The 25,428-nt window shown below is 37.7% G+C and overlaps 1 protein-coding gene across 1 annotated transcript in view; it reads left to right on the top strand.

Annotated features, from left to right (window-relative positions):
- The window catches only part of LOC139128323 (nucleolysin TIAR-like), a 103,172-nt gene that overhangs the window by 46,850 nt on the left and 30,894 nt on the right, over nt 1-25,428 (top strand). Inside the window, exon 5 of the mRNA XM_070694118.1 lies at nt 19,112-19,166. Coding sequence (XP_070550219.1) covers nt 19,112-19,166 — 55 coding nt within the window. The remainder of the gene's footprint in view (nt 1-19,111; nt 19,167-25,428) is intronic.

The following is a 25,428-nucleotide window of genomic DNA, read 5'->3' on the forward strand; positions in this document are numbered from 1 at the left end:
CATCATTATTTGATATCGCTGATCATCATCAACCAGCTAAAAGTGAAAAATTAAAAATGGAATGGTTTTAATAGAATGTTTTATCGGCAGCTTAATGTTTTCAGATAGAAATATCATTTCAGTTAACAATATTTGCTGGTAACATTTTTAACATTGGTTTGGACACCACTGTTCAAAAGCGATCATTTTCATCGATATGTTGAAAAACCGTTTTATGAGATGATGCTTGAAAGTCACTGTATTTCGTGATCTGTTTCATGAGAATTTAAAAACCATTTCATTGCCAGTGCAAAAATCATCATTCCATGAACTGTTGCCCTCTAAATACGCCGGCGTTTCACGAGTGGTTTATATGCCTCCGCTTCACTTCATGGACAGTTGCAGTGCTATTTGTTTATGGGCCTTGATCTGTAGCGCTAGTAAAAGAGATTTTAAGGCCCTGCGATATCTGACCAATCTAGAAATTAACTGTTAAATGAAACTGTTATCGCTGAAAATTCAACCTTTTAGTAGTGTGCGTCTTTCCAGGATGAAATGAACAGTATGTCCAGCAATGGTAATGGATCAGTTTTCATTAAGTGCAGACTTTCATTTGGTCTTGAAGTTTCTCACTTTTGTCACGGGTTTCTTCTGAAGGGTCGGGAGAGGAAATTGATATGATAGACTTTGAAAAACATTAAGTTTAAGAAGAAGATGCAACTCTACCCCTGTGAAGGGCTATGTCAGAGGAAGCCTAAAAATATGATATCTGAGTGAACTGCATACGAAATGACAAAATGACAAATTGAATGAAACTTTTAGAAAAAAAGAGAAAGAAAAAAAGACAAATGAAAGTAATTTTGCACTGAAATGGTCAAAGCCGTCTGTACAATAGATTCATCATATTTCATCGGAAATTAATTCCGTAGTAATCAATATTGACTGTCATTTCTGCTCCATCACTTAATACCTGCAGAAAAATAAAATTCATGGAATACATTTCATATTTGAAATCAGCCAGCGGTCAATGTTTAATTATCCATGAGATGTAGCCGGTGTGATAGGAGGCAGCTATGTGAGATGTTGAAAACTAAAAGTTCACTGCTTTAAATAACCACGTGTTGGATCAGAGCTGTTCTGATAATGCCACAGTTTGAAATTTCACATCCAGATCTCAGGATACTTCTTAACCTGTTCACCCCCGCTATCCCTGTAAACAGACCCATATCACCATTGATAAAAATAGATTTGGGCCAAACCATGATAGTGAATAGGATAAAAACCCCGAAGAGAGTTCATTCCACAGCATAACTTTAGATTAGTCTATGTGTGTTGCTACACTCCAGCGTTAACTAACATGTGAGATCATATCTCTGTTTACTATGCAATTTTTTAAAAAATATGAATGATATGAATTGAGAGAGAAGTCAACACAAATACTAACAAATAAGTCAGGACACTAAATATATGTATGGAATGTGATGTCACCCTTTTAAGTAAAGATGAGAAGTTTTAATTAGCTCAAATTATCTTAAACAAATTGTTTTATTATGATATGAAAACAGAAAAAGATGGGGGCATTGTATTAATAGGAATTGTTCACAGATCTGACATGACACTTAGAATTATTATGTGGGTTCTATATCCAGGAATGGCACCATACCTAGAACTAGAAGTGGTGTAGTGCAGGGTTTTACACAAGGTAATTTTTAGGGGGCGCATCCGCTAAACTTTTTGAGTAATCTATTCATATATTCATAGCCATAGGAAAGAATGCATTTTCTAAACAGAAGACAATGCAAATTATGTGTTCTAATGTAAATTGTTGCTTATCTGTTTTTTCCAACCTGTGGAGAACTCTGCATGAGTGTGGTGTCAGACTGTCCTCAGTTACAAGTGAGCATGTACTGTCCAGACTGTTCCATGAAAACAATAGGGATGTATCATAGGAACATGATTACAAGGACACACCTGTTAGACATACTATTGGATGTCAGGTTGTAGCAAAGATCTAATTATTGAAACAAATTGTGAGTTCTAAACTGGTCATTTTGCATTAAGCGTTTAACTTGTGTTTATTGGAAAGATTGCTCCCTTTTGTAGCTCAGTTTTCGTTGTATGTTCTGTTTTCACACAGGAATGAGAATTACAATTTATTGGAGTAACAGGTGGTCTAGCTTGCACGTGACCTTAATGCAAGGTTTTCCCCATGTATATGTATGTATTTGTGTTTCTATGCAAATACTGTTTCATTATCAAGAAATTCCTTGTCCACATAGGTTAAAGTTCCAGAAAGCATGATGTAATTGTCTGACACCTTTGGTACGTACCTTCCTTCAGTGGAGACAGTTCCTGAAAAAAAGGATGGATGGTTATACTGTAGATTGTTTGAAATCAATGAATTGTATATATTTTATGTTGTATTTAATTCCAATTTTATTGCGAAAAACATCCTGTTCGTTTTAATCTAAGGATATTCTTCATTGCAGAAAAAAATTCAAGTAATGCTTACCATCAGACGAGACCAAAAAAAATTCTAGGTGGTTCTTTGTGAATCTTCTATTGTTTCATTTATTAGGTTGGTGAATGTAGTTACTTATTTAAAAATAATTTCCGAAAAACCCCTCCAAAATGTACAATGCAAGAATACTGTGCCGGCTTCCATAATTTTCTGTTTGTACATCATATTTGACTGAATCAACATGAAGTCTACAGGTTTGAACATGATCCCACCTGATGACTGGTCCATTTATGGGTGTTTGTGTTGCGGCTTGTCCCTAAAAAATGCATGTAATCATGTGGGAAGGCGGAAATGTAACTCATTAGTAACCCAAGCAATCATAGACAATTGAAATTTAACTATTAATTATTGAAGTATTGAAGCAACGTTTTTTTGTGTTTCTTTTCACAGCCAGTTTCTGTAATTATTTTATGTTGCTGTGGTCGTCGGTAGCTCAGTATCAATTTCATCTTGATTCTATGCAATTCAGAGAATTTCTAGAATTGTAACAAATGACATCATCGCTTGATATTGCTATAAATAATTGGAATTTTTCAAGTGTTTAGAAATGATATCCTATATGCCCCAGTAGAGCTTACTAAATGTAATAGTGTGAATTTCTAGAATTATTGAAAAAAAATTACACCATGACTCGATATTGCTATAAATAATTGGAATTTCTCAGGTGTTCAGAAAATATCCCATTTCCCCAGCAGGGTGTACAGAGAATAATACGGAGAACTTCTAGAATTGTAACAAAAAGATTACATCATCTATCGATGTTGCTATGAATAATGAAAATTTCTCAGGTGTTCAGAAAAGATGTCCCTTTGGCCCTGTTAAGCTTACTGAATGTGTATTAAGAGAACTGTCAGTAATCGCCGTTCTCTGTATTGTCCACATGGTGGAGAGTCCGATTTTCAGGGGGTCCGTAATCCATCATGGAATCGAGAGTCCACGTTGGGTCAAGCGCTTGGTGAACAGATGCAGACTTTCCTATTGGCTGGGACACCTCCGAATAAAAGGCTGGTGTTTATGTTAGGAAGTGTAACACGTGTAGACAGATGCAATAAAAATGGCTGGATAATGCCCATATCTGAATTACAACAAAGGCAGTGTGACAACACCGTGAAATATCGCCTCTCCTCCAGTCCAACCTTTGACATCAATCACAATAAATAATATCATTCTACTAGATCCTCAGCAGCCATCCAAAGATTCAAGATGATCACTGATCATGATGACCAGGTGATTCAAGAATCCTATGATTGGTAGTCAGAGACAGCCTCCTGTAAATTTAAACAGAAAATTACTTTTGTAACCTTTGTTGTATACTTTTTGAAAGTACTGAACATGTGTCTTAATGAGATGTATGTTAGTTTGCACAAAAATGACACATAGGTTATCACATCGACAAACAAAACAGTGTATGGTCCACCATGTGAAAGGGGACCAAGAGTAAAAAAAAAAAAAAAATTCAGTAATAATCTCAGACGTTTTCCAGTGTGTACGTCAGGCCAAAAATGACAGAAATGACCTTGACTCGTTTCCAGCGAAACCAACAAACAGACACACGTCGGTTCTTTCTCACATCTCATCACGTTCTGAGAAAGCTATCTTAATGAGATGTGACATTTTTCGTCAACTCTGCTATCTCCTCATGATGATGAATAAATCAGAGAAGATGATAAATCCATTTTTCATCATTTGCGATATTTTCTGCCGGAGAAAAAAGAAATTAGTCTCAGCATTAAATGTAATCAGATCTTTTTTCTTGTCTTCCGTCACTTTTCTAATTTCATTCCTGGCTGTCCCAAAGCTGGATATTTATCAATGTAATTAATATCTCTTTCTGATGATATTGAGAAAATTTTTCAGATGCTGCATGTACTGTATTTAGGACAAGCTGCATTCGATGTATGTTGCATAGCATATATACCTGCCTACATGAAATCGCATGCTGCCAAATTTGGAACTCGTCCAATGGAAAGACTAGACGATGATTGCTTGAAATATGACGAAAGGTAGTTTTAGTTTTGAAGTTCAGCAAACACAGTTTCTAAAAAACACGCAGAGTGTCCTTTGTAATACAGGTTAGAATAAGCCATTTCCAGCAAGCAATTCTTTGTACACCACTGTGACTAGATTCAAATTATGTATAATTTCTTTTTTTCTACATACAAGGATAAACTCTGTAGTTCCCTCTTGAAAATGCCCAAATCAGGCCAAGAAGAATACTGCAGTGTGTGATAACAATTGATAAAAATCTTCTGAGCAGCTGCTGTTCAGCAAAACAAAAGCCAAGTAGAAGCTGCAAAAATAGCATTTCTCGAAAAATTGCTTGTAGGAAAATTTGAACTGTTTAGCTGGTGAGACCAGAAATATTACACAAAGATACAATTAGAAAGGAAAAAGTGCATGATAATGGATTCCTGCATTTCCTTCCAGATTTTTCGGTTGTTTCAATTTTTTCACCTGGAAAAAAAATTACAGCAGGCTGTTGATAAATTGTACAGAATAGAAACTCAATGGTGGAGCCATTAATGTAAATATATTAATGGAAGCGTGTGATTCAAATGGTGAATTATTTCAAGAAAGTTTTTCTTTTCCTCACAAAAGGCATGTCAGATTGTTGTGAGGATAAAGTAAGGTTTTGAGTTTTATAGCATGAACACACGAATCTGATCCTGGTGGTATTTATACAGCCAAGGTAGGTTGTTAAGCACCAGTACTATTTAGGGAAGGCCAAACACCATCAGGTAGATGAACAATTATTTGATCACAAATTTTTAGAGACGCTCGTAAATCATAGGTTTTGCTGTGTATCTTGTCTGTAAACAGAATCTGTCAAACAGAGAGAAAATGATTTGTGATTTCGAGAATGGAATTGCTCCTTTCCTTAACATCTTGAATGAAAGAATGATATTTCTCATAACTGTCTGTTTACCAGGTATGCCTGTATTGACCTTTGTCAATTGACCTGAGCTGAAAGGGAATTAAAAAAAAAAGAGTTTTCCTGGGTGGTTAGAAAAATACGTATAATTCAATGTGAGTGAAGTGAACCCTTGCAGCTATCTCCTGGAAAGCACAAATGCACTACTCCAGCCATCATTGTATAATTTAATTAAACTCTCAGCAAGTATTACCCCATCAGACTCTAATAACTCCAAAAAATATTTATTTTGAGGTTTGGATTTCAGATTGGCCTCAAACTAGCCGAGAGTTGGCATCCAATCGTGAAGTTTTCCACCCAGGTTTTCCCCTCATGTTTGCTGATCAAATTGAAGGCTTTGCATATACTTGTTCGTACTCGTGTTTTAATATTTTTATGTGTTTTGTTTTCATCTGTGACATGCTGCTAAGCAAATATTCATCTTTGCAATGCTGATGTTGTTGTACCCTTAATCGTTCAATCATAGTCACTGCAGAAATGTCATTTTGTTTCCTTCCGTAAAGATTAGCCAGAAGACCCTGAAGGTGTGTCAGGGGAGAGTAGGTTTTCGGGGGAGTTCAGAGGATTGCAAGGATGTTGGGTGGTGGGGAGGTTCATAGAATGAGAGCTTGAGGGGTAAAAGGGGAGGGAGTCTGAAGAATGGTAACTGCTGATAGTAAGATGATAAGTGAGATAAAAAATCTAGCATACAGTTTGTGAATATTGTACTTGAAAAGCTGCCATTGATCGCAATGGAACAAGAAAGAGAAATGAAAATAGCATAGCTTGCAATTAGCAAGGCCACAATATGTTCATGTTGGATGAAAAATTGTGTTGATAATTAAATGTGATCATAAAGTGGCCGGATGTGTAAATTAACTTAGGACAGGAAAATTTGTGTTTGGTTGTTGGGTGTTTATTGTCTCAGTCTAAGCAAGATGAGAGAACAAGCCAAACCCTGCGGGCTGTGTTCTCTTTTGCATCCATCAGCACCAAGTAGTGCCTAAGTGATGTACACTCTGGTGAAGAAGATATGTAAATTATTGAAGATGTGGATGATGATGATGTTGTGTTACCATGGAAGTTTAGGAGAGCGTTAACATGATAAGGAAAGATTCCTCATCACAAAAGAAAGTAGAAACAGTGCAAAAGAAAACAGCTTAATGGTGGACATTTTGAAGGCTTTCTGTTCGGCTCATATGATATTTTAATTCAATCTGTACCATATTGCTTATTGTTAAAATGGAGAACTTATTGCATCCAACATCTGTTTCTAATGCTACATTGTGATCTGTTAAAGGTTCCGCATCTCACAGCATTTTGAATTTAAACTCTTGTTTTTGTGAGTTTACTCTACCAGATGTCATCATTCTTGGTCAGTCCACTTAATTCATTGTAGCCATAGCACTTACTCAGAAAAAAACCAATTTGATTAATTCTTTCTATTGAAAAGATGAAACCAAAGAGGAAAATAGACAACTGCATTAAACAATGACCCGCGGTGTATGGTATTGTCACAGTTTGGACTAAGTACTGTCATTTTTTACAGAGGAGAAAAACAGAATTGGAATTGTTCTTACCTTGATAGATCATCTTTCACACTGTCAAAAGCGAATCTGTCCGCTGCACGGTTTTAATAATTGGTTTCCAGCGACTCAGTTGTAACATCTGTATCGTATGTCCTCTTTATCATACCTTTACACGTATGCAGCTCTTCGTATTAGTTCTGATCCAGCCACTTGTATTTTCTCCATCTCTTTTGTCGGGTCAAATTTCCGCCGTAGGAAATATTCTCCATGCAGGTACAGTGTTCGTGTATGTCAACATCCAAGCATCGCAGATATTAAGTCATAATGGAATTTTACTTTTACAGAGAAATTGATAAAATGTTGAGGTCAAAAGCATGACGTGTAAAGAGATTAACATGTGAGACGAGAGCAAATTTGCTGTAAAAATTTCAAATTACTGTGCCATGTTCCCGTAACATAATCACGGTTAGCATTTTAATTTCAAATATATTTGTGACATTTTCAGCTTGTAAAAAGTGTATTTTGAAATTTCTGTAGATTAACGGTAAAAAACAGAAACCTGTAGTGTACATGTGGCCTTTTTCACTGAGAACTATGCAATTGATGGCAGGCTGTAGGTAATTACAAAATAACAGTTTATGATTCCTACTGATCTGAGAGCATTATTGATTCTTTTAGGAATGTATTTTATCATCAAGGCTTCAAATGATTGCAGAAACAAGCTGTGTTTTGTACAAAGTACTATCACGCAACCAGTAGCCCCTGCTTCTGGTTTTTCCACTCTCTGTTTGATTCGCCCTACCCACCGACTCAATCGCTTAATGTAATTTACTTAGTTGGGCACTGTATTATTAAAAGCCACTTTGCTGAAACAACAGAACAAGCTGAAAATTTTAATCAAGCCTGATGATGCAGGTCTCATTCCCAAACAGGATAGTGTTTCTCCAAAAACAATCAACATTTTTATCAACATTTTTAAAAATGAATAGCTAAATTGGTTGGAAAATTAGTGTTTGTTTTCAAGTTTGGCAATTCTCTAATCTTACACATGAAATTGATGTTAATCTCTAGGGATTTAGTAAAACCACTCTCTGATGAGGTTCATCTTCCCTATTGCTAATCACAAAAGACAAAATTACCACAGCATGTATGTGTAATATCTGAGTAGGGGAAACAAGGCTTAAGTGACAGATTTGATATCACACAGTGTGCGAGAAAATGAACCCCCGCGTTAAAGATGTTAGTTTTGTTTTGTTTTTTTAAGTCAAGGAAATGAAAAGGGAAAAAATCTAATCTTGCAATGAGAGGAAAGATGGTTCCCTTGAAGAGAAAATGATTGCAAAGAAAAGAGAAAGAAAAGATAGATATATAGATATGTCTGCAGGAAAGATAGGCAACTGCACACTTTAAAGACCAACAGACTTGATATCAGAGAGAGAGAGAGAGAGAGAGAGAGAGAGAGAGAGAGAGAGAGAGAGAGAGCATAGAAGACACTAAAAAATATAAATGTAGAGATATGTGAACAAAAGGAATACGGCACAGACCGACATGACAGACACTTGGGAGACATTCCTATGGACCTCAGAGACATACAGATGGTAAGAACATTGATGTTGTAGAGGACTTGAATAGAAAGACAATGAGAGGAAGATAGAGACGCCTGGTGTAAAGCATTGATACAGCACAGTGACAGGTTGAGTATTACCGTGATGAATGCTTAAATCCTGAAGTTTTGTTTACCACCCTTATGAATCTTTTATTTCTACGTGAAACTGACAAGTCTTGGAGAGTGATGATAAATATGTATATTTCCAGTGTTTTTGTAATTCACCGCGGCTTGCTCTTATCGTGTCATTCACATGATACCATTGTGAACGCGGCGACAAACATCTGCGCTGAATGTTAAAATCAACAGATGCGAATTTAAAGTTTATCTTATTCAGGCCACATATTCTCCAAAATTGTGTGATTAATATTATTGTTTTTCATGACCGTTCTGCATTTGGAATGTTTTTTCTTTTAGCCATCAGAAATATGGCAACCTGCTCTGTATTCATTTTTATTCCTTTTGTGTTCACGGCCGTTATGAACCAGTGGAAATGAAAATATTTCACACAAGAGGCGAAAAAAAATTCTATTTCATTTCGATTATGCAACAAATAGAGACAGTATGGTTTTGTTATGTGACAAAATTCTATTCACACAGAATTGAGTTCAGATTAAAAAAAATGAAAAATAAGGGATGGTTGTATGCATGGTAAAACTTGTCACTCAATAGGGTACAACTGAGACAACACAAATGATTAAAATGCCCCGGATGGCTAGGCATCTTTGCAAGGCTTGCTTGATTTATCAGCCCTGCCTAATCAGAGGAGGTACTTCCCAGGCAGGCATGTAATTTTAAATAGCTTGAAATTAAAAAGATAGCTCATCACCAAACTGACAATGGGAAGAGCAAAAAAAATCCTTAGCATGATGCTGAAATCCAGAAAGGTATTGAATGATATTGGAATGATACCATATGACTGCGTATTGTCAGTGCGCAGTATGGTAGTTAAATTTTATTTCATGTGCGTTTTTTGTGGACATTTTTAGTGTGTTGTGCTTTATGAAGGGTTAGGTAGGATTAGAAAACAAGGGAGAGAAGCATGATTTGTATTTTGACATGAATTGGTAATTTTTATACCATATTGGAGTGTAGATTACTGTCGCAACCAGTTTTCATGGTTGACATTCAAGGCAGTTAGTGGATATGCTTTTGGAAGTTACCCACCCCCGGATGTATTCTGTGGCAGACAATTTTCAGCTTTGTGATCATCAGGTGAAAAGGTGGCAATTCTTTGATAAGTGAATCTTCCATTCATCAGAATGACATTTACAGAGGAGATGAAAAGAGGGAGGGAAAAAACAACGATGCTGACCTTTTTGAAACAGAGTACAGAGGACTGATAAAGTTATATTTCCAGGTTTTAGTTTTTGTATGGTGGATATTTTGAAAGGTCACACGAGTGACTGATAGAAATACCAAAAAATGTCTCAATATGTCTGGTTTTATAGAGTTAGCATTATTGGTGCCATGCCCTGCCTAATGTAATTACTGTTTATAGAAAATGCGGTCTTCAGATTTTTTTTTGCGATATATTGAACATTGCAATTTTGAAGTTTTCCAGTGCGGTGGAAAATCACTTGAGATGGTAGAAATTAGTAAACATTATACAGGCAATTTACTGGCAAGTTAGAATTATATAATGTTGCACCTTTGTACCAGACACTGTAATTTTTCACAAATTTCAACTCTAAAAAGAGTATCTCCAAAAACAAGTGACCGTGTTTCACTTCAAACAGAGTGCTATGTGTTAACCTCAAATCCCTGCCCCTTTCCTACAAAATTTACAAGGAATTTTGTTCCATAGTCTTAAATCGGATGTCAAGCAAATCAAGCCATTGAATGAGGAAAACTCACACACACTCAGCACTCGGTTGCTAATTAGAAAAGACAGAATTGTGGCTGACATGAAATATTAAATAACAGGCAGTCACCATGGACAGCTTGAAAGGAATAGAAAAGGTGTGGATTTCTTCAGATAGCAGGTGTTTCGGATAATCTTTCCTATTTCTGGCTAATCACTCCGGGCATATTACCGTGTCGCTGTCTTGCAAGGAAGCCCTAGCAAATACCCTTTCAATTTGCATTTTAAATGAAGGGTTGTAATTATCACAGGTTTTAGCGTGGCTCTTTCACTGATTGAGGTGTAGGAGGAGGTGCTTGTCAAGGGACTGACAACCTGTGAGTCTTGCTCTAGGCTGTGGTACACTTGGCCAGTCAGTGGTTTTACGTGAACCTGACTGCAAGTTTTAACACAGTTCTCATGAATAAATTGTCATCAAGTACAAAACTTCCCTGAGAGAGAGAGAGAGAGAGAGAGAGAGAGAGAGAGAGAGAGAGAGAGAGAGAGAGAGAGAGAGAGAGAGAGAGTCACTGTACAAATATTTCTTATCTCAATTTCAGCAGCAAGGCATTTGTGATATCATTTTAAAACAATGACATTATTAAGACAATCAGTGAAGTGGGGCAGTGAACCATCAAGTCAAGACGATGTAAGATAATGCTGTTTGTAGAAAAATTGAAAATGTCAGAAAATGTCAGTGAACTTTGTCTGATACATGAAGTAGGTTTCCATTGGACTGTCGTTTTTTTTGGAGAGAGAGAGAGGAGAGAGAGAGAGAGAGAGAGAGAGAGAGAGAGAGAGAGTCTTACCCATCCCACCCTCACACACAGATATGCCTAATATTTCTGACATACAATTTGTAATAAACATGAAATCTGTCAACAGATGAGAATACACAACGTCAAACAAACACATAGTCTAAATTATTGTCCAAATTTGCCGATGTACCACCTGATTCCCTGATTTTGTTCAAAAAATAAAAGAATATTTTCCATGGATGCAATGAAATTGTGGCATATGCTGCAATTGGTGTTTTCCAGATGTTATGAGGGTGTCAATTCTTTCTTTTTGCCACATGTACCGTACACATATACGTAGAAAGCAATACAGGCTGAAAAGGTGCTGAATTGCTTGGAACATGTGCAGGTTCATTTATATATATATATTGATTTAATGTCCTTAAAGCTGAGAGATTTAGAAGTGAATTTTCGCTATTTCATGGAGCCTTGTTTACCCAGCTCAATTTTGCCAGTCAGTGACTTCAGAAAAAAACACTCTTTCCGAGGTTGTCGCATTATTCTTGGCAATTACAATAATAGTAGCATTCAGTGTTGATTGTCTGATGAAGTCGAGACTTGAACACGACATGGTCTCTGAGGCATGTACAGCAATATAATTTGATGCGACTGAGGTGTGTATGAAAAATTTGCTGGTTTTTTTTTGTCTGAAAGAGAATGATTTTGACTCTGAAAATGTAGTAAATTGGAGAGTATGCTGTCTCTAATGAAGGTGTTTTGAAACAGATACTTGACCCAATTACACAGTGTCTGAGTATCTTTGTCGTTGTTTGTTCATCATTATTTATTCCAACATCGGAAAAAACAAAGGTGTTTTTGAATTTGATGTAAATGAGGGTTCACAGTGCAACAATTAATGCATTGTGTCTGATGAACATTAAGAAAAGATGTCTGTCACCGGTATTGTCTTCCAACCATTTATGCGTAGCATTTTGGGGACGTTGGCTTCAGCTTAGTGTCTCTGCCATTGATTCTAGTCGTTGCTGTGCAATTGCATTATCCTGTTCATTGAAACAACCTTCTGAAAGACATGTTGATGGAGAAGAACAAATTCGATTCGTGGCTGTCCTACAATTCATCTTTTTTTTAATTCCATTCAATTCAATGCTGTGTGATAAAAACGTCCATTTTCAATACAATATTATAACTTCCTGCCTGCTCAATATTAAGAACTTTCATCATTCATTTATTTCTCTGATGTTGGTTTTTTCCCCCAGTCAACTTAATAATGGTCCTTTCATCACCGTCGATGCGTGATCTGGTTTGTGTTTCTCACACGTCCTCATCACTATGGTGAAAGGAAGATGGAGTGGGTTGTTCGCAGCCGTTGCCACGGCAACAGCCATGTGATGGATTTGTCATTTTGTAGATGTATGGCAAAACTATAAAATATGTAGAATGGGTGGCATGGAAGCCGTGATGTGTCGCCGCAAAGCGGCAAATGGAAGGATTGTCAGGTACTGTCTGCATCATCAGCCGCATTTCAAAGAGTTTTCGCTTTGTCAGAAGTCAAAGACGGTGTAATTGTTGTTCCACTGAGCTCATTTCTTGCCATGACCCAACGGGGTAAACTTCATACTTACTGTGGGGATTCCAATGATTTATCTACGTAATGCCGTAAACTGACAGCTTGTCAGTGCACGGTTGGGGGAGGACTGTGAGTCAAGGCTGAGGTCAAAGGTGACGTACACATATCTCGACCTCATTTCTTGCTGAGAAAACAGTTCAAAAACTAAAACCGTCAGTTTGTTTTTCGAATTTAGAGCAGGGTTTTGGAGGGACTGCCTCAGAGGAAGCTCTTTCCAACACAAAAATATTGAATTTACTTTCTTCGAAATAGAGAGAAAATGAAAAAAACTGTGCAGACAGATTTCATTTGCAGTCCATTCATTGGAGAATGCGTGGCTTTTTTGAGATTTAAGTAAAGCTGTGTTTTATTGATCAATTGTGAAATGTTGAGAGCAAATTGGCGACAAATTAAATTTCTTCAGCAGGTACATAGCCTAGTCCTTGTAAACAGTTTTCTGGACATAATATGGGATGTGTATGATTTGCCACTGAGCAGTTTTGTGCATATACATCCATTTAAGTTGCGGCATAGTAACAATTCCAAAAAGGTCCATTCCCTGGCATCTAATTCAATTTCCTGAATGGAGACGCTTGTCTGTGTCGTATTGGGGAATGCTGAACTGTTGGAAGTTGGTTTAGCCCCAGGCACATTCTGCACCGTTATATATCATATCGACATCATTGTAATCTTTCAGGTTGATTTTGATCTGATGGCGTCCTGAATGTATATCATGTAAAAGAAAGTTTAGCTCTTTGCTATTGGGTGTACTATATGACTGGACTCATAGATGTGTTTTTATAGGAGTATGTTTTCAGTGTCCATGCATTATTAAAGTCGCCAAAATGATGGAGTGGTAGGGTTGTATGCTGTTGTATGTCGTTGCACTTTGTTTCGCTTTGTGTTGATGGCTCCGACAAGTGGAAGTAAAAGCTGACGCTTGTGTTTCTTCCCTTCACACTTCCTGAGCGTGTTCAACTTATTGGCCGGTTCCTCTCCATTTGACTGTGTGAAGAGATAAGACGCATGTACCTTTGAAACTGGCTGATTAAAATGCCATTATCGCACCTCCGCCGAGTGGCGCGGCCTGCTTTTCTGCCTCGCGGCCTTGAAATGCTACAATGCCCACAGAGAAACAGAAAGTTTGATTCCAAGATAGTACGTGCCCTGGGGCCTGTGGGACATGTCCAGTCCAATCTAGCTAAGGTTTCCGTAGGGTAAAACAAAACTCCCAGACCTTTAAAATGTGTTTTAGTGTCAGCAGTATCAGTGCCACCAGCTGCTTCACCCCTTGTAACAAAATGACATTATGAAGTCATCTTTGAAGCACCTTTGTGTTAGATGAGGTTTCCTTGAGTGTTTTTGACACTACAATTTTATTAGCTGTTAAGATACTCCACCATAAAATCAAAAGTGGTAGATTGGTACCGACACAAAATCATGTTTTTTCACTCTCAAATATCTAGTATCTTTATCACGTTTTGTATGTTATATGTGTCAAAATACTTTTTTTGTATAAAATCAAAATCCCGTCATAGTAAATTCTAAAATCAAACTCTTTCTGAAATTGTGATCCATTAAATGCATCAGTATTAGTAAGTTAACAGGTAACCTAAATGCTCCATTCCTACTGTGCAAAAAGGGAGGGGGGAACGAGGAAGAAATATCTTAGGGTCAAATTGTCAAAAAGAAGTCAGTCTACACATCTTGCCCTGCCTTGTCATACCTAGCTGCCAGCTATTCCTACCCGCCCACCAGGTCATCACCAGCATCAAGCTTAAAACCCCCTTCCTGCCACTTTCGTGACCGAGAGCTTTCCAGCTGACTCCTGATTTACGATGGAGTAGTGCATTTCACCCTTTCAGAAATGATAGTTTACAGAGAGGGTTAATAGCAGGGCAGAATGGATATGTTTGCATAGATGCAGCTTTTCAGTGATATCGTTCTCATTGGATCTGTACAGCCGTGATGGGAGTCTGTTGTAGGGTTTTTGCTTCAAATATTCTGTTGTAGCCAACGACCTCAAATGACCTGTCTTGATTTCCTTACCGGGACTCTTGAATGAAAAAGAAATTTCTCATAATCTCTGTTGAATGGTTGTTTCAAAGTCACCACACTTGATGGCCGGCTGTGAAGTATCTCTGTGTGGTAGTATATCACAGGATGAAAATCCTAATCTTTCCTCGTCTCAAATTGTCAAGAAAAAACACAGAAATTGAACAAATAGTATGGAGAATGTGAATGCCATACAATTCTGGTAATAATAATGGCTAGGCTCTCATGGTCAGGGCATATTTTGTGGTTTTCTCTACTACATCCATAATACTGTTAGTCTGTTCATTGTTGCACTTGAGTAACCTTTCTGTTAAATACAACAGGAGACTTGGTTCAGAATTTTGCGTCTTTCAGGCCGACTTTATTCCTTGCCCGTAGAGCTTGATTGATTCTTTTAGCTGTGACTCAAATTTCATGTCTGCTGTGTTGATGACCTGGCAGGATCTTCAGTCGGTGGAGATCATGACCTCTGACACCCGAGCAAGGTCAAGAGACGTGTGCAGTTTCATGCCTTTTGTCATCTCGCATCATCTTTAATTCAACGCTGTTGTGAAATGACATCTTTAAAATGTCAGTGATGGAGTTTAAACTGCATATGCCAACATGGTTATGGCTGACATTGTATCTCATCTTGTATGGTTTTAGGGGTCTTTCTGATGTAGATAGTTTTACAATAGGTGAGCAAATTATGAAAATATTTTTGCAGTCAGTTGACAATAATCTTAGCTACTTATTAAAAGAAATATGATTTTCTTGTGTCTGTAGTGAATGTACAGGTGAGAAAACTATTAGTAGTGAGTGGATAACCTGCTCTGTTGTCAGTGTCGCTGGAAATAAAAAACAGTATTTCTGAGATACTGATTATGAACTTCAGGGAAATGCAAGGAAAATTGTTCAAACTTGGCAACAAGTAGGTTGGATCATGTTACAATCTTACCTCATCGGGAATAAGCAACACCCCCACACCTCCCCTCCACAAACAATTATCAACACAAGATGTAGCTGTGTCCTTGTATTCGTACATGGTGTAAAGCTTTGGTATCACTTTCATGTTAATCTGACCTTCACAGCCGCCTGATTAGAGTTTCAAAATCAGTCATGCAGTGTCATTGATAACCTTTTAATGCTGCATGTCACAAAAAAATCTTGCGAGCATTGTCACTCCTCGTCAAATGTTATCAACAGTGAATTTGGCAACACCGTGATCTTGAAAAATTAAATTTCCGCTGTCATCCGTTTAATGCCTTGTCCTTTTTTTTTCTCTCATGAAATTAGGAAACTAGTGACAATATAACATGTGTTTAAGTTAATATTGGACAAGTTATCTGCTAATTTGACAAAGTAAAACAGAAGTATAGACAAATCAATATAATTTCTGGAGCCCTGCTATAAGACATTTCACTCAATAACACATTTTATTGATTCTGTAGGTTTTAATATATTCTGCAATTCACAACGACTATGCAGTGCTCAGGGTAAGAAATACAAAAGACAGGGAAAATGATTGCTTGGTCCATGGTCGTTTTTTCTCCCCAATTGCTGTCAAATTCATATATAATATTGTAATTTTCGCAGAACTTGAATTTATCACCATAGGAGTCTGTAAGTTCTCCTGAAGGCATTTAGAATATTGCAGTTGATGAGTGTGTCTACAATGATAGCCACTATATTCAGTCGTGGAAGCTTTGACAGTGTTAAAATATGAGGAGCCTTGCTCTGCGGCAGAAATTACACGACGTCAGGTGACTTAGTGTTAATTATCAAAAGTAATTCATCAGTCTCTGTGACAGTAATTCTTCTAAAAATATGTGAATTACAGATTTTCAAATTGATTAAGTAATTTACAGTTCTGCAGTCACGAAACGCAAGTGACTGTCATTCAAAGAAGGGATTTATATTTCGAGTATGACTCGGATAGCGACATTAGTATCATGGAACGTCAACAGTTTTTTGAAACGTCAAAACCGTCGACAGCTCCTTGATTATTTCAAATGCGGCTGTAGAGTATGATTGATCATAATAATTGAAGTGACTGTTCAGGGAGAGAGGGAGAGCGAGGGAGGAACTGCCTTGGTTTTTTTTTTTCAGAAAACATTTGACATCTTGAGAAATGAATATCTGCAAGGGAGAGAGAGATCTGTGAGTTGCACGGCAGTTACTTTCAATCATTGCTGTTGATGTGAAATGTGTTATGTCAGTAACGCAGTGTTTGCGGCACAGATTAAGCCACTTAATTTCTATCTCTGATAAATTGAAAATTCATCATTGCGTCAAAAAAAAAGTGAAAGTGTGAGGCGAGGACACGTAATCATCTTCTATACAGCGTAAGTGTCCTATCTTGTTAGTAGCTCGTTATCCAGGTCTTTCAGAAGATGTATAATTCTTGGCAGAATGGCATATGAATGCTGTGTCATGCTCGCCGTTTTTACAATAAAGCATTTTTGAACCCCATAATGTCGTCGGGGTAGCAAATTAGTTTTTTTCTTGTAGAATTCTGGAAAACAGGATGAGAATATTTATGACGTGAAATCTTGTTCGACTCGAGAAAGACAAAATCTGGTCCACCTGGAGCAAAAATTTTGCACACCTTTGCCAGTCATTTCAAAAAAAATCTACGTGCAAAAACTTTTTTAATTAGATAGAGAATTATGTTTATGTGAAAATGATTGACACAATGAGAATGTTATTCATTATTTTAGTTTTAGTAGAAAAAATATAAGCTGTTGCAGATAGTCCATAGAAGCAAGTCTCTTTATGATGTTCAATAGTGAGACTTTTTGTAAAAATTCCTCATTTGAACGTGTGTTTTTTTGCGAAAATGACCAATTTTGGTTGTATGAAAAGTCTGTGAGTAGTTTACACCAACAGACAGTGAAGTTACAATGTATCTGCTTCAAATCGAATGGAGAGAAAGGAATTCTCAGGAAACAGTGGAGAACAGTGTCGTCTAATGGCTTGTTGTAGTAATAAGACTTCGACTTGTATGGAGGGCTCTTTTAAGAAAATTATCTTTTAATAAGGACCAGATCAGATTACGCTGTAAGGATACCCCGACGTTCCTTGGCTGATTCCAATCATCATGGATTATAATAAGATCCACAGACAGGACTTGCTATCTGCTGGGATCAGTCCATTTTTCCTGCAAAGGATGTACACAGCCTGTTCCAAAGTGTACAGAGAGATTTGCGTTGGTTCTGAGTTTGTTAGCTCACCGAATGTGTGTGTAAATTGGACGTGATGTCTTTAACAGTGTCATTAACGTGTCTCCTTACGCTGGGCAATTGCAATTCTGCCGGGTAAACCAAACAAGAAATCAACTTGTACGGAGAAAGGTACTTTGTCACCTTTAGTTAAGATGTCAAGCTTTAGCACTTGTGTCACAGCGAACAAATTCAGGGAATTAGATTCTGTGTTATTGAATGCTGTGTGTTTCTATGTATGTGCGTGTGTCGTTACATATACATGAAGCATGTGTGCAATAGTAATTCACAGACTGGCTTTTAGGCAAGTCTCAGTGTATGCAGTGTCAACAAATTTATGTCTCTTAGAAGATCCACTTCACTTCTTCTGACTTGAGTCAAGTGATATCTCTGTATTCATTCTTAAGAATCTCTGGGAACAGGTGCAGAGTTTGTCAGACTAATTTGTTTCGGCAAATACTATTTTTGCACTGAAGTCTCAGAAGGACGGGTAATTTTCCAAACCTGATTCCAGCCAGGGAGATAACTGTACATGTGTTTCCTTTCACTCATATTGATTCTCCTAGGGGGTCCATGAGAAATTAAGAGGCGCAGTGCATTGTGGGTATAACAGGTGACGGGGTCAGCGTGGTTCATTCATTTTCAGAACATCTCTCCAATTCTCTGCAGGCTTTGCACAATTCTGCGACAGCAAAATTGGTTTTAAATTTTCATTTAGCTTGCTTCTCCGTGGAGGGAAACGGCCTTCACCATTTCTAAAAGCAAAGCACTTTGGGTACTGTTTTTTTGCCTCTGTAGGATTTTAGTTTTCACAATAGGACCATCTCCTCTTGTGGGTATTGTCCCATTGGTTGATGCACTCTGAGGCAGGTAACGACATTGTCACTTTCACATTGTCACTTTCACAGAGGCAAGCCCCTCTTGAGATCATATTCGTTGTAGTTAGCAGTAGTTTATCAATTTTTTTGCTTAAACTGGTAGGAGGTACTGTAACCTGTGTTACAATTCATACCTCCATCCACTCACCCACAGAAAAAATGATGAGTACTATTCTTGGTGTTAAACTCTTCTCAAATGGAGTTCTTTTTCTTTTCTTTCTGTAGGAAGTCAAAGTGAATTGGGCTACTACTCCAAGCAGCATGAAGAAAGACACAAGCAGTGAGTTTCACATTTTGTTTCATTTCCCCATTGGCAAACTCTCATCCATGATATTTAACTGGCTGCACCATATGTTTCAGCAGTTTATTCGTAATAATAGCATTACACAGGCTGCTGTGAGAAGCAATACACAGTGGTCCCAAACACACATACACAGGCACGCACGCATATGCACTTTCACTAACAGTTTAATCTCTTCGGTGACATTACAGTAATAGATACCTCCATTCCTAATGACATTCATAGCCCATTGTTTATCACTGGAATAATTTGGAGTTCTCTTTGTAGCGTCACACTCTTATTGTGTTGAAAATGCCATGGTTAATTATAGCCAGAAAGGATATTTGTTTTCAGTATTTTATGTGCGTCCACACTCTGTAGAATGGTGGTGTTCTCCAACTGCCTGGATGTTTTCTACCAGTTTTATTCCGGAGTTTACGCATAAACTACCCTGCAGTATGCCGGAATAAATTGGCATACAATAGAGAGTAGCCGTATGGATAGCATTTTCACTGTTTGACACACGTGTATTAATTGGTTTCCCAGGATTGCCAAAGATGCTAATTATTTTCATGTCAATGGTAGCCTCGGGATAATTAGAAAAAATATAGCCCAGTTTCTGATATTCTGTTATTGATAAGAGTGCTGCGTGCCACTCTTTTTGTACAGTATCTAAGGATGGAATTTTCAGTTGGCTTGTAAACAAATTTGCAAAAAAGTATTAGTAGCAGCCATTTTTGCTATTATAAAATGAACAGATACGATGCAGTAAGTTTTTTGAAATTATCATGAGCAGTGTAAAGACATTAATTGGGTTTGTAAAACACAATTAGAAATATGTAATAATATAATAAGTGGAAGTCTGCAGTGACCTCATGTTTCAGTCACTGTGGTGAAGATGAGTGATGTCATTAGACTGTCCTGTGATAACAAAGATTGCTTTCTCGAAGTTGATAGCTGTATGATGCGGCAGAGTTTGGATGTAGGAATATTGATAAGAGGAGCTGTGTGCTACTCTCTTTGTACAGTATCTTTGTGTTTCGAGGGGATTTGGAGCAGCGATGCAGCTGATAGCTTGGGATAATGCGTTGGAAATTCAATGCACCAACCAGAAGGTAAACATATGGTGGCAGGTTGCTTATTCGGGATGTGTGTGTATATCGGTGTCTGTTTCACCAAGCAATATGCATTTAGGGGAAATGAACATGGAAACGTTGTGTGAGTTGCCTAATATTGATACAAATCAGCACAATAGAGCGTCATTATACTGGCGAGGGTTTCCATAGCGAATGCAATTGCGAAATTCTTACAATATTGATCAAACATTTTAACTTTGGACGTCTTGTGGTACTTTCATTTGTTGTCATCGTCTACTTCATCAGGGAATATTGACCTCGCGGCTGGACTCGATATGAAACAATTTCCTGATTTCATATTACTCTTGTGTTTCCATTAAAGTATGAATTGGTCCTAGCGCTCAAAATTGAGGAAGTTTTTAGTAATCAGATGGTGTGTTGCGTGGCAAATCCCGGATCTGATATTTATACAAGCGTCTCTGTAATTTGTGCGTTTTCAAGTACCCAACCTACTTCACAGTTTTGTTAAAATAGCACCCTTCAGAATATATTTATCAAAAGCATTTATATATCTTGACATGAATCAACAAAGGATGGAGACCACAAAAATGTATTTTCGTACAAATTGTCCCATAATAACATTATTATTATGGATATTTTATGGCCAAATGTTTGATTTGAGACTGTTGATGATTTCTTGAGCTTTGGAATAGGTTTACTGTGGTTAAATATACGGTAGTATTAAAGTAATTTATTTTTGGAAGGAACCTGAGGATGGTGTGTAAATCAGATTTTCAGCTGATATCTTTGTTTAGGTCGCAGCAAATAGGTGGTCTCTGAAATGCTGATGGGTCCCCATGTAATTGCGTAGTACATGTGTCTTTTATCACTGCTCTGAGCAAAATGTAAAATCTGTCTCCAGCGTAGGTTACTTCCTTGCAAAGATTCCTTCCCTGAATACATCCAGTAGGTCACGTGTATATTTTGAGGTCAGAATGGATGGGGAAAAAAGCATTGTTAAAAAAAAAATACTTCAAAATTCATGATGTTAGTTAGGACAGTATTTCAGTTTAAGTGACCCAATTACTCCAATTTGAGGAGAATTTCATTAATTATTTGTCAAAGGCCTTTGTTTTCGCTGACAATGGTCGAGGGGCATGACACCTATTTCATTGAAATGAAATAACGCTGATATGAGTCTTATAATTACAAGGTTAAAATAGAACTAAACCGTTTATCTGAATTCTATTGTGTTCCCCCTTCTCGTATCAGCTGGCTGCCATCTTGTTTCTAGGATTAGCAGTTCATAAAATATTCTGATGGCTATCGTTATCGTTACAAATAAAGAGAACATCCCATACCTAATCTACAAAGCAGAGCAGATAGAAAGTAAAAGAGTGGTGTTCTTGATGACATGGCAAACTGTATCATTCTCTGCCAGGCAAAGTGTAACCGCTGGGGACCAGCTTACTATGCTGCTAATATCAGTCCTTCCTGCACTGTGAGTACACGGCATATTGCTTCCAGTTGGGTAATATCCTTGCCATTTTCGATCCATAATTTTACAGTTTTTCTGCTTTTATTTATGGACAGGAAATCTCATTTAGTGCTACCTCGTGGCTGTCTTTGTGAAGGAATTATCCACGTTTGTCATCATTTTAAAGCACATTGAACGGGTTCTATTCATTTCTCTCAGTCATCGCCCTGGGTGTATATTGGGTGTATTTTCCATTTATTTTATGAAATAGAATCAATGTGTGTAGCGTTACCTGTGCCGTATCGCCTGGAGGCTCACGGATTTATGAGTTTTTACTCATGCCTATGCAGGAGGTCACAGGTCTTAATAGGCCGCCTCACTCCATTATGCGATTGCCGTAAGTTTTCTCATGATAATATGAGAAATTAGGAGTTGGGAAGCTCTGTGGACTTTAAACTGTGGGAGATGTGTACCTGCTTGGCTCAGTGGACCCTTTGAATAAGATGTGGTTGCACAAATTACGACCTTAGTCCATCCATTAGAACCAAAAACCAGCCACAAACGTCAAATAATACAAATATGCTCTATTGTGGCTTTAAGTGACATTTTTTCCTTAGAACTGTCTCTTTGTATTCAAATGTATCTCTAATTTGTACATTTGACAAGGCTAATGCTGCAAATGAAGTATTGACTGTGGTTCTATGCACCCTCTCAAAAGACCATATCAGGAAAGTTAATTGAAAATTTTACACTCCAATTTTCGGTTTGAAAGACTCAAGCTGGGACGAGAATGAAAATGTCAGTTTGTACGGCTGCGAGGATATTAGTTCCTATTAAAAGTAAATGGAATCTAATTTCTGGCTTCATAATTGTATAGATCAATAAATCAAATGGTAAACTGTTAGTGTGTGACACTGAAGCTGAGCTGTGCCGATGGACAAATTAGCTGTTTGCAGTTGAAGGTATTATGCAGATTAGCCTGTTCAGTGGCTGTCTCAAAATTAAAAAATTTTTTGATGAAACCAGTCAAGAGAGTTTCAATCAGGATTCGATGAATATTATTCCCTGGTGTGAAAACTTGTGGAGATAAGATATTTTTGAAACCCTCCATGTTTTTGTAATCATTTTGTGTCAGACTGCGTGAAAATTATTCACCTGTCTTAATCATCCTTCCGAGTGAAAGGGAAAGTTATCAGATTTTGTCATGTCAGTGTGGAAGTCATACACCAATCTTGCCAATCTGTCTTCAAGCTTATTCCTTCAACAGTTTGTTCAGAATCTTGCATGGAGCGGGAGTTTCAACTGACCACAAATAAACCACTTAAGATCAAGTTTATGAAACAAATTGAGAAAGCTTATAAAAGCAAATTGCTAGTCATTACGTGCTGCGATGCACTGTCGTGTACAAATGGCTGTGCTAAGAATTAGCCTTCTCTGTTATGAGATCTTGCTCCATGGCTTGATCCATGGAGCCATGCTAATTTTGTGTGGCAAGGTGATGTCATATGTGTGGATCCCTTGATCGACTGTGATGCTAGGATATTTACATGCTGATCTGCTGTGCTGCGATCTGTTTTGTACTGCAGTGATGTGAAATGCTGAGCAGCACAGGGTTGTGCTATGCAGTGCTGCAGGCAGATCATTTGTGACGTGACATGAAAATTCGTGACATGAAATTCAGCACGTATGTATCAGATAAAGTGTGATTGTGCCTGGGATTCAATTCAATTGCTTTCAAGACAAAACTATCACATTGCATTTATTCTAAAGAGATCAGTGCTGTTGTGTGACAGGCACAGCTGGCTGTTCTGCTCCATACTTGACCTGGCGATAGATATGAAAATCATTATGAAATTTTTTATCAGGAGTTTCCCTATTTTTGCAGTATAATGGTTTCCATAACACTGACCTTGGCTCACTGTGTGAGCGAGAACCAGTCCTGTAATTTGACATATTACAGTCATTCTATTTTCCAATAAGGAAGGGTCTTTTATAATCTGATTGTTTCAATAGATGTCGCTTTGAACTTTGACCTTCAAAAGACTGCCTTTCTGCATATGTATTGTTTCACATTGATGAGAAGCAATATTTGTGTAGGCAAAATTATAATAGGTAAAGCGAGTACATGTAGTATTTTTTGACGTGTGCTAAAAATAATCCAAGATTTCCCTCTTTACCAGTGTTCCAAAATAAAAAACTGAAAACCCTTGTAGTTTGGTCCAGACCTGTCTGTATTTTTCGTAGTTTTCACCAGAAGCAGGAAATCCAAAATTCTTAATTTGCAAGTATTTCAGAGACAAGGGCATTGACTCAACGGAAATCAAAGATATGCATCTTTCCCACTGTATGTACCACAGATCACCAAATCACCCTTTCATCTTGATGAGATGACCTATTGACCCTATCACTCTAGCCTGGCTCTTTAATTAATCTTATTGCCAAGCTCAAACCACCCGTTAATACCGTCACCTCACCAATCAACCTTTTTTGGCTAGTTAAGATCACCCATCAACCATTTGCCAAGCATACTTGATGACTCGTTCGTGCTAACACAAAATATAGATCGTATATTGAGCTACTGTATCTGCAATGCTTAATTCGTTTATCTGTTGTTTCACAGTGCTGAAACATATCTATGCTTGTATAAGTGATACCATTCATAGGTATGCCACCAGGCCATTCATCTTGTACATCACTCACCAAGCTTTGTACCATGCCCAGCTCACCCATCAGGCATTCTGCTGTGCCCAGATCACCCATCAGGCATTGTGCCATGCCCAGATCACCCATCAGGCATTGTGCCATGTTCACATCATCTATCAAGTTGTGTGCCATGCTCAGATCACCAATCAGGAATTGTACCATGCCAAGATCACCCATCAGGCATTGTGCCATGTTCAGATCACCCATCAAGTTGTATGCGATGCTCAGATCACCCATCAGGAATTGTACCATGCCAAGATCACCCATCAGGCATTGTGTCATGTTCAGATCACCCATCAAGCTGTGTGCTATGCTCAGATCACCCATGAGGCTCTGCACCATGCCAAGATCGCCAGTCAGACATTGTACCATGCCCAGATCACCCATCAAGCTTTGCTCAGATTACCCATCAGGCTTTGCTTAGATTACCCATCAGGCTTTGCACCTTGCTCAGCTCATCCAACAAGCCTTAATCACCAATATCCTTTTCACCCTTGTTATGTAAAGGTCTAATGTCTCTAGAAAAATGATATCGACCAAGTATGGATGAAGAACAATCGATAATTTCACTCGAGCTGCCATGACTGCTTACAAGCTTTCAGTTTCACCTTTGACCCTTGTTCAGAATTTTATAAATGGTGATAACGTGATGAGCAGTAAAAAATGGAAGGACAGTGCACCTAGCTGATGGACGGCATATCACAGTGGTAATTTGTTTCCACCCATAGCCTACAGACAGATTAAATATTCATTCAGTGTTTCGTGCAGACTGTCTACGCATTTATAAAGATATCAAATTTTTTATGAATATCTTTTATGGTGCGTAGGGTTTTTTTGTAGATTTCTTTGTGTGGTTCAGCCAGCCATATGCTTGTTCAGTATCCGTGACATTATCGCTGAATGGTGGAAAGATCTATCGTCTTTAATCAGACACATGGAAAATTGGATTTTGAATGGGCTGTTTATGAAATTGTAATAACGATTCAATTATGGAAGGGCCTGGCAT

Source organism: Ptychodera flava, unplaced genomic scaffold (assembly GCF_041260155.1).
Source record: "Ptychodera flava strain L36383 unplaced genomic scaffold, AS_Pfla_20210202 Scaffold_49__1_contigs__length_964681_pilon, whole genome shotgun sequence".
Classification (NCBI taxonomy): domain Eukaryota; kingdom Metazoa; phylum Hemichordata; class Enteropneusta; family Ptychoderidae; genus Ptychodera; species Ptychodera flava.